This window comes from Cibotium barometz, chromosome 62 (assembly GCF_041138505.1).
Source record: "Cibotium barometz isolate CiBa-2024 chromosome 62, ASM4113850v1, whole genome shotgun sequence".
Classification (NCBI taxonomy): domain Eukaryota; kingdom Viridiplantae; phylum Streptophyta; class Polypodiopsida; order Cyatheales; family Cibotiaceae; genus Cibotium; species Cibotium barometz.
In genome coordinates, this window is record NC_141107.1 from 1136659 (window position 1) to 1153645 (window position 16987).

The 16987-nt window shown below is 46.1% G+C and overlaps 1 protein-coding gene across 3 annotated transcripts; it reads left to right on the forward strand.

The window, feature by feature from the left end:
• The first annotated feature begins 1355 nt into the window (after positions 1-1355).
• LOC147604000 (protein ABA DEFICIENT 4, chloroplastic-like) lies at positions 1356-15391 on the forward strand. 3 transcript variants are annotated; one of them, XM_086795264.1, is made up of 8 exons: positions 1356-1849; positions 13853-13962; positions 13996-14039; positions 14402-14514; positions 14586-14714; positions 14834-14922; positions 15003-15108; positions 15183-15391. In XM_086795264.1, the coding sequence occupies exons 1-8, from the start codon at positions 1805-1807 to the stop codon at positions 15252-15254; spliced, it is 708 nt and encodes a 235-aa protein (XP_086651390.1). In that variant the 5' UTR covers positions 1356-1804; the 3' UTR covers positions 15255-15391. The 3 variants fall into 3 exon arrangements, with proteins under 3 accessions (XP_086651390.1, XP_086651389.1, XP_086651388.1); XM_086795262.1 differs by having other exon boundaries at positions 1357-1849; positions 13853-14039; XM_086795263.1 differs by lacking the exon at positions 15003-15108 and having other exon boundaries at positions 13853-14039.
• The last annotated feature ends 1596 nt before the right edge of the window (positions 15392-16987 follow it).

Below are 16987 nucleotides of genomic sequence, written 5' to 3' on the forward strand. Positions count from 1 at the left end.
TGTGAGATAAAGCTCACTGACACTCTCTAAGGTAATAGCAACTCTTTTCCTAGAGTCAGGAGCATCATAAGCTCTCTAAACATCATTCATCACCTACCAAGATAACTTTACATCTGGGTAAAGAGACTTTGGAATGCGTACTTGAGAAGGAGAGTTTTGGCTCCCTAGATGTATGGTGCACAAAACTATAGGACAATGGTCTGCTGACTTCGAGGTGCCTAGGGAAATGAAGATAGTGCCATCACTGTCAAGTGCGCAATCATCAACACAATAGCGATCTAAGCAGGCATAAATGCAACGTGCACCACTCTTGTGATTACTCTAAGAAAAGAGGAGTAAATCTGGCTTCCTATGGAAGTCATCCTCTAACCAACGGTCCCTGCCATGAAAGGAAAAGATAAATCTCTCTCAGGATGCCCTCTCAATGGGTGAATGATGTCTTCATGTCTTCCCTTCTTATCTATGTTTGCCTAGTCATGTTTGTCAACCATGTAGAAGTCATCTCCAATGATCTGCCCGAGGGATAGGATCCATGATGGCATTTCAAAAAGAATTCTTCCTCCTTTGAGGTTAGGAGTATAAACATTCAACACATCATTTTTTAATTCACCCTGTATAAGCATAATCCACTATGCTCTAGCAAGGATAATAACTCAATAACCAATCATATAAGGAATAATTACAGCTGTCTCTGAAGTATATACTCCATCTTTTGTTCCATCTATAGCGGACCAAAAAGAGAGCCAAGTTAAAAGTTTTCCCGATCTAGTGCATTGGCCACTAGCATTAAGCTTATGTTCTTACATGAGAAAAATATCCATGGGACTAACCGCATGGTGAAGCTGGTTCCTGATGACATGCTTTTGGTGGTGAGGAAAGATGCCACCAAGGCCATACACATTCCATGCAACAACTCTCATGGTAAAGAGGTAGAAAACATGGTGCTAGGTCTAGTTTGTTGCCTCTCATAGGTTTGCAATACCCCTAGCTTGCTACCTCTCACAAGTATGCACTACCCCTATAAGGGTTAGTGCAGATCTAGTTTGCTTCCTCTCACAGGTATGCACTACCCCTAGTTTGTTGCCTCTCACAGGTCTACACTACCTCTCTCACTGGTCTGCACTACCCCTACGCTGACCGGCAACATTCCTCTATTTTGACCCCTTTGACCAAGCAAAGCGTTTATGAGAGAGTGGAACCATGCCATTTTCTTTTTCTCCACTCCTAGTGTGCCCCGGATTGATTGAGATTTCCGGAGTCCCAACCTTTTGGTTTGAGATCGATTAATTTAACACGTGCACGATAACGTGATACGCAGGTATACGTACGAACCATGCAGGTAGGCATATCTTTGCCATGCTCAATGCTACTCATACCCATCGCATTCAGACGTCCCGCACGTGCCTTCCACAGGGAACACTGTAACAATGCTGCTACATTGTTGAACTTTAATACAACGTTAACTGTCAACGGCCCGCTTTACAACGTGGCCAGGGTGTTTACACAGCCCATCGGAATTCCCAGCCTCCAAGGGAACCGACTCCCGAGTCCCCATGGCACAGCCCATCAACGTGGCCAGGGTGGTTACACAACTATCAACACCCATCGGAATCCCAGCCTGCCTCCTGACTCCTGAGTCCCCATGGCACAGCCTCCAATCGATCGGGAAAGTTTTAAGGTTTTCCAGGCCTTTCAAGGTAGACTTAACGTACGAGCTACTGCTATTGGCTGGGCTCTCTTCCCCTTTTTTTTTTGTCTGGGTTGGGTTACTTGGGTGTAGCCAGGATCGACTTGCTGGACCTCCATGGCGATTCAACACTGCTCTCAATCAGCTTTATGCACTTCCCAGGTTTTACTTTCTTTACCCCTCAGGGCGTTGTTAAGCTTACCAAGAATGATTATGAATGTATTGCCCACATCACTCAAAATAAGGAGTTTAAAGCCTTCCCTTTTTGCACAATTCTTTGCTGTTTAATCCAATTAACAGACTTATGGACAGCTTAATCAACAAAAATACCCTCAACTTGGACCTAGCTGCCCTATCCTGCAAACCAAAAAAAACACTCGGCAAAACCTGCCCTGCCGTGCTGCCCCACAACACACGCACACAGATTGTTTTTGTGCTGAATTGAAGATGCATAAGCAGACAATAGCACACAAACAGAGGGGGACTACATAATGTGGGACTTTATAGTGCATGTGTCAATCACTTTCAGATCAGTTTGATAGAAACAACTATGGTTGACCTTGAGAAAAAGATGCACACAAGGTTGCACAAGTAAGTACAAGGTAGAGGTTGGTGGCTTCTAGACAATGATGTTGTGGTGGGTGGGTCTGTCTATGAGAATGTACGGAGAATTCTAGCTGCCAAGAAGATATCCACTTAATCACAGCTAGCAGAGGCCTACTTCTTTTTGTGACACATGGTACCATGAGAGTAGCAAATCGTTTTTAATGTTTGGTTGTGGGCTGTCTCTATGGCTGCACGGAGCGACCATACAGCTGAAAGGCAAGCATTAGTGTACATTTTTTAAAGCTTTTGAGTTGGGAAACAGGGAATGGTTGTGGCTGCTTCCAAGACCGTGAGATTCTGACAAGCTCATCTACAGCTTAGGGGTTCCCCAAAGCCATGGTTTGATATCGCAAATAGAGTGATAGGATGATGAACCATCCTCCGATATGCGTGTTAAGCCTCTTCAGTGTCGTGAGAGTGTGATCCAATGATAGTTATTGCCCCCCGACACGTGCATTACGTATTTTGAGAGAGAGAGAGAGAGAGAGAGAGAGAGCGAGAGAGAGGGAGTGAGAGATTAAGCATCTACTGAAGACCAATGGGCCTATGAGATACAATAATGTCCATGTATATCTCATTAACGTCTACGGAAGACCCCAAGGGCCTATGAGACAAAAAGTAATACAATGGTATCATGGATATACTGAGCCATGGAAAACTGAAAGAAAAAGTAAAATGAAAACATCTGACAGTACATGTGATCAACAAATGATCCTGTGTAGAGTGAGATATGCTGTGATCAGCTAATGACGATACCCGCCTTGGCTAGAACTGATCTGATGGTGGAGTGAATGCCAGGCCTATGTGATGGGAGCGTGTCATGTCGACGGAGAACCTCATGAATCTATCTTTGTGTGGTGGAGGGTCCTGATGCTCTGGATCAGGGATGTTTGGCTCGTAGAATGGATCGATCTCTCGCTAAGAACTCCTCTTGGGCGTGGAGTTGGAGCGTGGGTACGGGTGGTGGGCTCTGATGTCGTAGTGAAGGAACTGTTGTGGGCAGTGGATTTTGATGTGAATGTGTGTACCACAAAGAAATCTGCATGAGGTGTCCTGTCGGAGCCGGGGCTGTCTCTCAGCATATTGCCTCAACACTACATCCGTGTGTCGTCTGAGCTCCATCAAGTACATGCCCAAGCACCTCTGATCCTCAAACTGTATGAGAGAGAGAGAGAAAGAAGAAAGAAAGAAAGTTGTATTAATGTCTTCAAAAGGTGAAGAGAGAGAGAGAGAGAGAGGGAGAGAGAGAGAGAGAGAGAGAGAGTTATATTAAACATCTACAATTGGCCAAATTGGCATATGAGACCGAAGTGTTACAATGTTTCCATGATATATCTCATCCTAGATAGTACAAAAATGCAATTAACTGAATGTAAAAGGGTAACATTTGGGTACAATGATAGAGCTAAATGATAGATGAGGTAATGTACAGTGCTCCTTAGAGAGAGAAAGAAAGAAAGAAAGTCATATTAACGTCTTCAAAAGACCCAAAGGGTCTATGAGACCAAAATGATGTATACATAGTGTCCATTAAATCTCGTCATGGATGAAATAAGAAAAAGCAATAGTAAACTAAAATTGAAAACTGAAAGCTAAGATCTTAGACGCAGAGATTATACAAGATGAAAAATCTAGATCCTACTATGCCAGGTATAGGGTACAATAATTGATGGGATATGGGAAAGCTGAATCAAAACAGTTAATCAACCCTATGTGCCAGGCAAGGGCCCATCCAGGATGTCCATCATGGGTGATACAAGAAGGCTAGAGATGTTGATAGTCTGTTGTGAGGATGTGGCTGTCAATGGCGGGCCAGATCTCCTGAATCTGGGGCTGATGAACTGGGGATGAGGGTGTCCAGCCCTCTGGAGTGTGTGTGCTTGATCTGATGTGACTCTTGCCCACGTGGAGGTCTTATGGATAAATCTGAGCCTTGCTAGAGCCCCTAAACTCCTGTTTATCTGCAGCCCATCAAGGATTAGCCTTGGATTAGGCATGTCCATGTGCATGCACATGACATCCCCTCCTACTAAACTTCGAAACAATGTGCCTATTAGTTTCTCCTAGCACCACTCATAACTCGTAAATCATAATAGCTTTACCATAGTAGTGACGAAACAAAACTTTTTATCAATCATAGATTCAATCATAGTTGCAATCAACAAGAAACAACCCTCTAATCATATGCAATTCTTAATCCTTCATTGTAGTTGATTCTCAATCATTGCTTCTTGCGCCTTCGGTCAACTAACACCCAAATAGAAGGATAGATGCATCAAGAAACCCGATATGCAACATATTGTGGCATCCCATACCAACAGGATATACTCCATATAAGACCTCCTTTAGACGTGCAAGTTAAAGTTAGATCGTACTAAAAGAAACCCACCACCTTTTCAACCTTTGTGTTCGTAGAACATTTGTGCCTATGTGCTAGGGTTTTCTAGAGATAGAAAGAAGAGTGCGGAGGAATCACACATACAACACACACAAGAGTCCTAAACTGCCGCTCTGTATTATGTACAAGAAAAAAATAATACAATTGAAATTCAAGTAGTACAAGATGTGGCTAAGAATAAAGACATCAAATCATAGCCGTGTGACCTACTGCACACTCCTGGCTAGCACTTCGCTTACAGAGAAATGCATGTGAAGTCCAACACTAAGGAAAGCAGATGAATATGATGATTTGGCTACTACCTACGTATATATATGCACCAATGCTTCTAGTCGGCCAGTAGTATTGCTGTCGGTCATATGTACCCAATTGCCATGTCATCAATGCCACATCTCCACCATCATGTCATCATTGCCACGTGTCACCTACGATGTCTGACCCTCCCCGTCGTCGCCGCCATCTGATGTCTGGCTCTATCTTACATACTTGTAGGTGTGACACATTCTCACCTTAGACTTGCATTGTAGTTGTCCTCAACTGCAAGGTGTTCATATAAAGTGCCCTTCCATAAAAGGAAAAGATCTAACCAAAGCTCATCCAAGATACCTAAGATCCCGAACACTATGAGACCACTTTGCGTCCACTATGAAGGCTCACATTCCATCCTTGCTGTGTCAGCATGAAGACCTTCAGAGAAACTTGGGAATGACTAACTTCCATTTGATTCAGCACTCTCCATTTGTCCAACCGTCCATGAAAAAACATTGCGAATCTCTGAGTATCCTCTGGTAGCCCATGAGAAAAACACTCTAGAAAATGGCTAAGCAAAACTCTGCTATCCAAGCTCTAGCCACTAATGCATCGGCTAAGGTGGAGCACATGAACTGCTTGCACCAGCTCCAATGCATCCTGAAGCAAGAAAGAAAAACCAAGAATAATCTTCAAGTGCAATACCATGGCTCCTCGGCTTTCTTATCGTATTCACCAATATCGTGATAAGATGGACTTTGAGGTTATTCCCCTATCTAGATACGACATGATCTTGGCTCAGCAGTGGACATATTAGCATGATCACACCTTAAAATTTGTAAAAAATGGAACAATAATCGATCTCAAGCCAAGTGGTGGGTTCGAAAGGTAGGTTGCTCTTCAACACTTTTAATGGTTTATTCTAATGAGGAGACAAATTCCAAGGTGGCATATTTCGCTCAATCCTTCTTTGCTCCACATTTGGATCTTTTTCTTGCAGAATTACTCTAATTTTGTCTCCTTGACGACGAGTGGATCATCCAATTGATATACTTCCTGGCAATTCACCACCGACTCGTGCTCCATATCGAGTCTCTTTTACTGAATCCCAAGAAATTCAACGCGAGTTTGGACAAAGGTAATATTTATCCTAGTAAGAGTCCCTTCGACGCACGAGTTGTGCTTGCGAAAAACAAAGATAAGTCAATGTGACTTTGCATTGATTATCGTGCCCTCAACAAACTCACTATCAAGAATAAATATCATCTTCCTCGAAATTTGATCAATTGCTTTGTGCCAAAGTATTTTCCAAAATTGATTTAAAGTCCGGATATCATCAGACCCATATTCGTGATGGTGATGAGTACAAGACTACATTCCGCAAGAAGTATTGACATTATGAGTATTTGGTCATGCCTTTTGGGCTTAACAATGCCCAGGCAACTTTTATGAGTCTCATGAATGACCTCTTCCGACCATTTCTAGACAAGTTTGTGACTATTTATCTGGATGATATTCTGGTTTTTTAGTGCTTCAATCGATGATATTCTGGTTTTTTAGTGCTTCAATCGATGAGCACAAAAGGCATTTGCATAAAGTTTTTCAAATATTGCGCGACAATGCACTTTCTATAAATCCTCAAAAGAGTGAATTTTTCAAGACATCACTGGAGTACCTTGGACACACCATTTCGGCTAATGGCGTGTGTGTTGATCCTAAGAAGATTCACATTATTAAGGATTGGTCGACATCTCAGAATATTCATGATCTCAGATCATTCTTGGGTCTCGCCAATTTTAATCATACAAAGGTTTACAAGTTTTCAGTGACTACAGCAGCTTTGACAGAGGTTTTAAAGTTAGCACCTGCTTTTCAATGGATAGGTGATACATCTCAGCTAAAGGTTGCTTTAACAACAACCCCAGTAATGGCAATCGCAGATCCCAATCTTTCTTTTGAAGTCATGACAAATGCTTCTAACATTGCAACAACTGGCGTAGTTCTCGTGCAACAAGGCCGAGCCATCGCCTTTGATAGTCATAAGCATTCAACAAATTAATCACGTTATCCAATATATGATAAAGAGTTCTTGGCAATTGTTCATGGTTATTGAGCTTGGAAACATTATCTTTTAGGAGTAGATTCTATTGTGAAGATGGATCGTCATTCCTTGAAGTATATTTTCACTCAAACCAGTTATGAATGCACGACTATTTTCACTCAAACCAGTCATGAATGCACGACAAGGTAGATGGGTGGAGTATTTGGCAATATGTTTTTGGTCTTTTGAATGTGATTATCGATGCTCTATTCTTAGCAGAATGCCTCACGCCTTAACAATGGCGATTTCTATAGTTCAGATCAACATTCCAATGACTTTTATAAATCAATATGCAAACGATTGAGACTTAGTAAATGCTTTTCAAGTTATTATGACTCCACAGTCCAGTCCTTCTGATTTGAAGATTTATGCAGCGTATTCTCTCGTTGATGGACTACTTTATTATCAAGATTGCATTTGTGTCCCTCATAACATAAGTATGCATAAACTCGAGAGCAGGGAACACGATTGGCTCGCTGAAGCTCCCGCCGTCACCCCCCTGCTCGCGCTGCTCGCCCCTCGCCTCCCCTTCCTCGCGCCCTGTCCCCCGCCTACTAGCGCATTTGCGCCCCCCCCTCTTCTCGCCATCGCGCCCCCCCCCCCCTTCTCCTCGCTTTCTCTCCCTCTCTCGCGTTGAAGCGCCCCCCTCCCCCCCCCCCCCCCCCCCCCCCTTCAATTCGCCTTCGCTCCTTCCCCTTCAGTTCGCCTTCGCTCCCCCCACCTCATTTCGCCTTCGCTCCCCCCCATTCAGTTCGCCTTCGGCCCCCCCCCTCCAGTTCGCCTTCGCGCCCCCTCCCCTCGTCAGCGCCCCGTCCCCCCCCCCTCCGCCAGCCCTCTCCCCCCCCCCTCCGCCTCTCCTTTCGCATTGCTCCCGCCCCCCTGTTCCTTCGCCGCCTTATCCCCGGGGACTACTCTCCATCCAAGCCGCTTGCGAAGGCCCGCCGTACGGCTGAGACAGCATCCACCTCAGAAGGGCATCCATGAGGATCATCTCATGGAATGTACAGGGCCTTGGCGGAGCACATTTTATACGCTATCGTGGTTGCTTGAGGCAGGAGCTTCAGAGATGCCTGGTTGGTGGCAGCATTGATATTTTGATGATGCAGGAGCACCACTTGGGTGAGAGCAGGATCCGGAGATATGGTTCGGTGATGCCTGGTAGATGGGACACTTTTTGGTCTGTAGGGTTTGGTCCTTTGGGTGGACAGGGAGGAGTATGCATGGTCATTGCAGATGTATGGCGGCAGGCCATTGTGGATCGAGGGATCATTGTGCCTGGTAGAGCACAGTATGTCATTCTGAGGATGCATGATGAGCTTTTGGGCGTGCTCAACGTCTATGCGCCCAATCATGCTAGTGCCAGAGCAGAGTTCTGGTCCCAGGTTGCGGATGCATTGCCAGAGGCCGCACATTGGTGTGTCGGGGGAGACTTCAACATGCTTGAGGACCCGGCAGATAGGGTGGGAGGCAGTCATGTTACAGTGCACGGCACGGAGCTTGCAGCTTGGGACCGGTTGTGCATGTCACTGAGGATCACTGATGCATGGCAGCATGGGGCTTTCCCCCGGTCTCAGGACAGTCTTAGTTTCTCCCGGTCGGATCGCCGGCAGGGAGGGACTAATCTATCACGGATTGATCGCTTTTATGTGGGCGACTGGTTAGGGGAGCGAGGGGGCTCCGTCGGCATTCTCGCTGGCACCTCATTTTCAGATCATGAGCCAGTTATCTTGACATTGGAGGAGAGGACACGGGAGCCCAGCTTGCAGTTGAGGATCCCAGAGAGGGTACTTACAGATCCCATTCTCGCTGAGGACATTGAGAGGATCTGGCATGATAGTTAGTGCTCTGACCAGGATGCAGCGGGCCAGTGTGCCCAGGGACTCATCGATCTTAGCTCTTTTTTGCATGCTGCAGCTTTGACACGGTTGGGAGAGATTCGCGAGCGGGAGCATCGGCTGAGACGCAGCCTTGCTTCGCTACAGCGCCTTCAGGAGCAGCAGCCTGCATGTGAGTGGGTGGCGTCCCAGCTGAGCCAGGCACGCCAGGAGGTTCGAGAGATAGAGGAGCAGAGACATGAGTTTTACTATCATCGTCAGGCCTCTCAGTGGACGCAGCTCGGCGATAGAGTGACTGGAGAGTTTTTTGAGATCACTGGGCCCCGTCATGGTGAGCAGGAGTCCGCCAGCTTGGTAGACCGGATGGATCGGTAGCTACTGAGCTCGGGGAGATCAGAGCCATTGCCACTGCATTCTATAGAGACCTGCTTTCAGCGGAACCTGCCACTGAGGATCGAGATGTTTGCAGACAGACTGTGTGGGCCCATATGCAGAGGAGGGTCACAGACCGTATGCGTACAGTTCTAGGTGCGCCTCTGTTAGAGATTGAGCTTGCCGAGGCCTTGAGGGTCCTACCGCGACATAGTTGCCCAGGGGAGGACGGACTGACGCCGGCCTTTTTTATGCGCTATTGGGACCTTTTGGGGCCAGGCCTCCGCAGGGGCTTTCAGCATGTTTTGGACACTGGGGTGATGCCACAGAGCTTTTCAGAGGGCTTGATCTATCTTATCCCCAAGGGGGAGGGAGTATCAGATGATATTAGGCATTGGAGGCCTATTACGATCCTCAATACTGTCTACAAGGTCATAGCAAAGGCCTTGAGTTTGAGGATCCAGCCGTTCCTGGGGGAGTTGATTCATGCTACTCAGACAGGATTTGTCAAGGAGCGCAGTATCCTTGACAACATCTTTACTTTCTGGGAGGCGACGGCCCGAGCTAGATTTCTTGGCGAGGACTTTGTCGTGATGCTTCTCGATTTTGAGAAGGCATACGATAGAGTTGATTGGGGTTTCTTAGAGGGCACTATGCTTCGCCTGGGCTTTGAGCCAGGATGGATCAGAGGGGTGGCGGCTCTGTATTCCACAGCTCGCAGCCAGGTGTTGATTACAGGAGGACGGGGGCCGAGTTTTGAGTTGACCAGATCAGTCCGTCAGGGGTGTCCCCTCGCCCCTTTTCTTTTTCTCTTCTTTGCGGAGGCTATGAGCATGTATTTGACAGCAGAGGAGGTCGGTTTGAGAGGACTTCAGCTCCCAGTCCGGGGGGAGGACCTGCTTGATGCTGAGTTTGCAGACGACACGGGCTTATTTTTGCATGGCCAAGAGGCCAATCTTCTTCGGGCAGAGCAGTCGCTCCAAGTTTTTAGTGCAGCTTCGGGAGCATTGATCAATTGGCGCAAGACAGTGGCCTTTTGGATCAGTAGTGCTCCCACTCCGGCATGGAGCCCGGACCCCGGTTTTAGATGGATTCCTCCAGGCACAGCAGTGCGGTATTTGGGATGCCAGATTGGCCTAGATTTGTCACCTGAGCAGCAGATTGCCCCGCTTCTTTTGAGCATTCGGAAGAAGCTTTTGTATTGGAGTACAGCTCGACTATCCTTGGCTGGGAGGGTGGTGGTGGCAAATCAGGTGCTGTTAGCGACCATGTGGTACATTACGTCTTGCTGGATCTTCTCGAGCTCTTGCATCAGCCAGGTACAGAGGCTGATCAGGAACTTTCTGTGGTCTGGGCGGGCGGTCAGCCAGCTCGGGCAAAGGTTGCATGGGCAGTTATTACGCTTCCGCTGGCTCAGGGAGGTTTGGGCATTATAGATCCAGTCGATCAGAGTAGAGCTTTATTGGGGAAGCTTATCGTTCGGGGGTTGCTTCCAGGCGCTGAGCCTTGGAAAGAGCTCCTCTTGCAGCGGCTGCTGCAGGCTCGGGCGCCCCCAGCAGGGGGCACTTGGGCACCAGAGATTCGCTGGATCTTTATAGAGATGAGGAGGACAGGCCTCAGTAGAGGATGGGAGGACAGATTTGCTTTGAGTATCCTGAGAGCTTGGGAGCTGCTGAGACCGGGACTCTCTTAGCGACCTCCTTCTTGTGTTGAGGAGCGGGCCAGACAGCCGCTCATCTGGAGCCCAGCGGTTCGCACAGAGCAGGGTCATATGCTGGGTTCTCGGCCTCGGCTAGCCTGGGGGCCTTTAGCGGCAGGCCCAGCTCGTAGTTTTGGAGACTGGCAGGCCTTCTGCAGTCTACCAGAGGAGATCCAGGTAGAGAGGCTGAGTCACTTCAGAGGGGGGTTGATTATGAGGGATGATATTCAGGAGGCACTCACAGAGGAGTGGTTCACGCCTCTCGAGCCAGTGGCCCCACGGTGGATGGGAGCCTTTACACAGTTGGAGATCCTGATTGCTATCAGAGCTTGCACTGAGGATGGCAGTTGCCTCTACTATGAGATTCAGGATGAGGGCAGACTCCAGAGAGTGGAGTCGCCTTTGGTTGTAGAGTGCACCTTTCAGAGGATTCGGGTAGTGGCTGCCGCTTCTCGAAAGTGGCATATTGATCCCGACCCTACTGATGTGCTCCCGAATTGGTGCATATGGGCATATGCAGTGCGCCCCTTGGCCCGGCTACAGTGGGACCCCGGGGAGTACGAGTGGCATGATCCTTATGCATCCCTTGAGGCCACAGAGATCACCTTTTTCCAGTATATTGTTCGGCTGGGGCGACATATTTTGACGGTGAGGAGGACGGTCTCTCCAGCGGCAGCGGGGCATTGGCGACTACAGGGACTCTCACAGGAGTTCCTGGAGGATTTTTGGGCTCGGCTCTGGGCTAGTCGACAGGCCCGCAGGATCTCGACTTTTCAGTGGGTGGCTGGTCGCCCACAGGGGCTCAGCAGTTGGTACTTAGCTTGTTTACAGCGGTCTTCCGGCGGCCTGCGTCCGATGCGGCCACCCTATGGAGACACAGAGACATTGCCTTTGGGATTGCCCTCAGGCGCAGCAGATTTGGCTGCGGATGCTGCGTGTTCTGGCCCCCCTCTCTCCAGAGGGTATGTTTACGTGGGGTGCCGCTGCTTGGTCGACTTCGTCAGGGCCTGCTATGGGCTATGAGATGGAGCAGGGCAGTCAGGCCATCAGATTTATTAGGGGCCAGCCTCGCCTGGTTCCGGCACCAGATTTCTCGTCCCCCAGCTGGACATAGGAGAGGGATTTACGATGGGAGCTCCTCAGCAGCCTCACCATCTGGTTCACCTGGAGGGCCCGGTGCATTACGGCCTTTGAGGGGAGATTGGAGCCACCAGCAGAGACTGTACGGGGGATTTGGCAGGAGTTGATCCACACCCTGCGAGGACAGTACGACCGCATCCGGGGAGACTCGGATGAGGCGATCTTACGGCGCCAGGCCTTTCACACCACTTGGCGCTGTGGTCCTTTCTACACCTTATACACGGGATCCCCCCGTTGGCACTACAGGCCACCTGTTTGGCTCTTCCCCCCCCCCCTATTGTATGATTTAGCCTCTCAGTCCTTTGTACTGATGCTTGTATTTTGCAGCACCTAGGGAGAGTCTCCCGGGCTGCCATGCTGTATTCACTGCTCTGTCTCTCTTATGAGCAGGCGAGATCTTTTGTAGCCCTACGGGCGTTTTTTATATAACTAATGAAAGGATCTTTTCTCGGAAAAAAAAAATATGCGTAAACTCTTGGTTAAGAAACATCATGAGGTTCCTTATGCAGCTCATCCTGGTATCAACAAGACTTATCGATTACTGATAGCTTTTTATTATTGGCCTTAAAGGAAGTAAGATGTTATTAAGTTTGTTACAACATGTTTTTCTTCTTAACAAATGAAAGCCAGTAAACAAGCTGGAGCTGGTCACCTTCAACCACTTCCCGTACCAAATGAACGTTGGGAAAGTATCAGTATGGATTTTATTATATCTTCACCTCATTCTTCAAAAGGTAATACAGAGATAATGGTGGTGGCTGACAAATTTTCCAAAATGGCACATTTTATACCATGCAAAAAGACAACTCAAACTCTAGAGATTGCTTCATTATTTCTTTAGTATGTAATCAAGATACATGGATTGCCAAAGTCCATTATTCCAGATCGAGATCCTAAGTTTACAAGTCACTTGGCACAAATTTGTTATTTAGTTCAGTATATCATCCACAAACAGATGGCCAAATTGAAAGAGCTAATCAAATTCTTGAAGAGATGCTCAAACATTATATTCAGTCTCGCTTAGTATCTTGGGAAGATTATCTGCCATTGATGGAATTTATCATATTGCAATTGGTACGAGTCTTTTCAAGTTGCTTATGGTCATATACCAATTGGTACGAGTCTTTTCAAGCCGTTTATGGTCATATACCAATTGTGCCATCTAACTTTGTTCTGCAATATAAGATGGTATTAGTGGATTAGTTAGTTCAAGAAATGTAAGACATTTTCTTCAAGTTCGAGATCAGTTCAGGAATAGTATCAATTGATAGCTAACCAACATCGCCGACATGATGAATTTCAAGAAAGTGATATGGTTCTTTTGTTTGTCGCTTCTCATCGGTATAAAACAGTGAAATATTTTTCAAAGTCATCACCACTTCCTATGGTCCTTTTCGGATAGTAAGAAGAATTTATAAGTTGGATTTAGCACCTTCATGGGGAAAGATTTATGGGACTTCACACATATCATGGATCAAGAAATTTGTACAAGGAGATTGTACTGTGTACCAGAGATTGAAGATGAACATATGATCCACCCAATGCTGAAGGTTGATTTCCAACAAAAACAATATAAATCAAGGAAAACAGTTTTCAAAGAAATATCCCATCTTCAGATCTTTGTGCTGGCAGGAAATTTCGTGGGATGTCACGATCGGTGACATTGGGCTAGGGTCTAGGATGGAGATCTTTACAAACTCTAAATGTGAGCCTTGAAAGGGAGGGAAGATGGCTGAAAATTTTTCTTCTTTTTGAATTTTGGCAGGCTGCTGATTCCGTCACGGTCCAAACTGCCTTGCGTTGGAGGTTTAAAACACACAAATATGCGGTAGCTTCCAAGGACAACTTAGTGAAGAATCCGCTCTCATGGACGCCAACATTTCACCTTGATACAAGCATTGCTTTCAAAAGCATCTCAAAATGGTCAAGCAAAACCATGGCTTTTGCTTCAAGTAAGTGTAACTTTAGAGGCACCTTCGGCCAATTCCTGTATCCTTTTCTGAAATATGGTCAAGCTGCTGCAATCATATATCCTTTTTTGAAATGATCAAGCTGCTTGGTGTCGACAAGCCCTATAACTGTGATTTTTTCTTGGATATATTGTGTGTATTACATCCTGGTCTAAAAACATTGTGAAAGTTGTGCACAGATCTTTTGTAATCTTCCATATAGCTGTTTACTCATTTCATTCCAGCTATAGGGTAAAGTAGATCAGGTATTTCTTGTGAAATTTGCAGTACTTTTAGCTCTACCTGCTTTTTTGGGGGCCTGGAAGGTCCCAAGCTGCTGCCATAATCTGCATTTCTTTATGCAGTGCCTACAATAGTGCCACCGACTGTGCAAACTGCGAGTACTCTCTTCACATTTAGCACAGCATTCGTAATGCCCTTCTACACAGTGATGATACTTGCTCCACATTCCAAATGGGTAAGTGCTCATCTAAATTGGTCTGACTTGCTTGCTTGAGGCAAGTGCTGAAGCCTTCATTTGATGACCAGACCAAGAAGCTTGTAGAAAGTAACCTTCCATATGTAGTGCTGGGGGTTCTGTACCTATATCTGCTCTCCATCTCTTGGTCACCAGAGACATTACAGCTGCTGTTTGCCAGCAAGCACTGGCTTCCTGAGGTACAAAGTGAGATAATTGTCAAAACACATACAACTCTGTATCCATGCCAAAGTTCACAGTGCTATCCACTCTCTTAATTGCCACAAGTCAACTGAATACAACTATGGATCTTTTGCAGCTTCCTGGTATAACAAGGATGTTCTCCAGCACACTGACGGTGGCTTCTGCATGGATTCATTTGCTGACAGTCGACCTCTTTGCTGGCAGGTAAGTTGTAGCCACATGTCTAGAGTAATGATTGTCATAAAACCTTGGGCAATCTGACACACAGTAACATAAAAAAACAGGCAGATTTACCATGATGGCTTGCAATATGCTATTGAGACACGCCATTCGTTGGTCCTGTGCCTTCTTTCTTGCCCCCTTGGAATCCTATCTCATTATATCACCAAGGTACAAGAACCCATGCCAAAGAAAGCTTTATCTGTTGAGACTTGAGATTTTGCTTATGGGTATACTATGTGTAGGTGGTGGTTGGACTGTGGCAAAGAGCCAACAATGAGGAGGTGCCCGACGACGTTTCCAAACTGCATTCTTGATCGTCTTTGCTCATGGCATGTCATTTATATGTATCACAATGTTGTTTGTGGGATGCTCGCTCAATTCATGAAAATCGGACCATTTTTGAGGATGTGAAAATAAATTTGCTTAATAGTATTAACAGTTGTTCATTGAACCACCGGTCCACCAGGCATGCATAGCAATAACCTCTATATGCAAATTAACATGATTCTTAACCTTCTTGTTAAAACCAAAGTTTACAGCATCTGTTTTTGCCATCTCTATATATGCAAGTAACACTTGCTGAGCTTGGCCACTTCACATACCAATACGTTCCTTTATGGTATATTTCATTGGTTTCATCCAAGTTGAGGAAATTCAAAAAAGGGTGTGCACTTTTATGTTTTCTGATTGATTTTATACATCCATGGATATGAACTTTAAATTCTAGAAGTTTGAACAAAATGGATCAAGTACTTAAACACTTCACACACACACACTCTCTCTCTCTCTCTCTCTACCACTGGCGTAACAGTTTACACATCAGGCTCCCAACTGAGAGATAGATCCCAGGTTCAAGTCTTGGTGCCGTCATATGCACCATATATGGTTTGCTGGCTAGGCTAACGTTAAAACTGATCATCCTCCTCCTCCTCCTCCTCCTCTGTCTCTCTCTCTCTCTCGGGAGTTGATTGATTGGTGGATTTGTGACATGTTCAGTCTACCCTCACAGCATGGGATGCCTAGTGAATGGACCACAAATTGGATTAAGCCTCTCCATAAAGGAGGGGACAAGAATCAATTAGGAAACTATTGTTGGATATCAATGCTCCACCCCCATATTTTTACCCCAGATGCCCAACACTACTGTATTCACACGAGAAGGTGGCCTAGGAGGCTAGATGGTTTAGAGATGGCTTGGATTAGATTTGGCACACTACCAAATAGGCTACATGTTATATCGGACAGTTATCTCGTAATTGTCCATACATCGAGTAGGTAGACTTTACTCTTGGACATCTTGTCGGAATGGGTCACAAGCTGAGCCTGCATGGTCGTAGGAGGTCGGGGAACTGCTACATATTATTGAGTTCATCTTTATGCGCCGAGTTTGCACTATGGATAGTGGCAGCAACGGGCCTACATGGTTATGTCATGGCCGCCCTGTGTATACGGGCCTATATATGTACATGGCTAATCCCTTCTTCTCCGCACAGTTCATTAATCATCATTGTGAGTTTACTCCCTAGCTTGTACTAGGTACAACCTCCATCTTAGTAGTTCCAGACCAGTCATTGAAGCTCTCTTCATAGGAGCACAAGAGTGTGGGGCCTTGCTATCTATTCTATCACTTCAATAATACAGTATTCTCTGTCTTTGTTACTGCGCAATTTGAATTTTTGAAGTTATGCTGTGAAAAGTCCTACTTCTAGTGAGTGTTCTCTTGTATACACTGCATGTTGTATCCTCTTATAACTATTGGACTATCATGGTTGGCTCTACAATGATTAAACTCTTTGGGATTATCATGAAGTGTTAATTGAGCATATGGGCAAAAGAAAACAAGAAGCAAGTCATAAAGGAACTATGCTTTCGCTGTGCACACATCACTATTGATCATTTGGTAACCCTCTGAGTGCTTGTGGAGGAGAGAAGCTTGGCGGCAAGGATGCTATTGCACACTCGTACATGCACTTGTCCTTGGGGACACAGAGGCCCATTTTTTTCATCGTAGGGTGATCAATGAGTGTGGATCCCTTTTATGTTTATC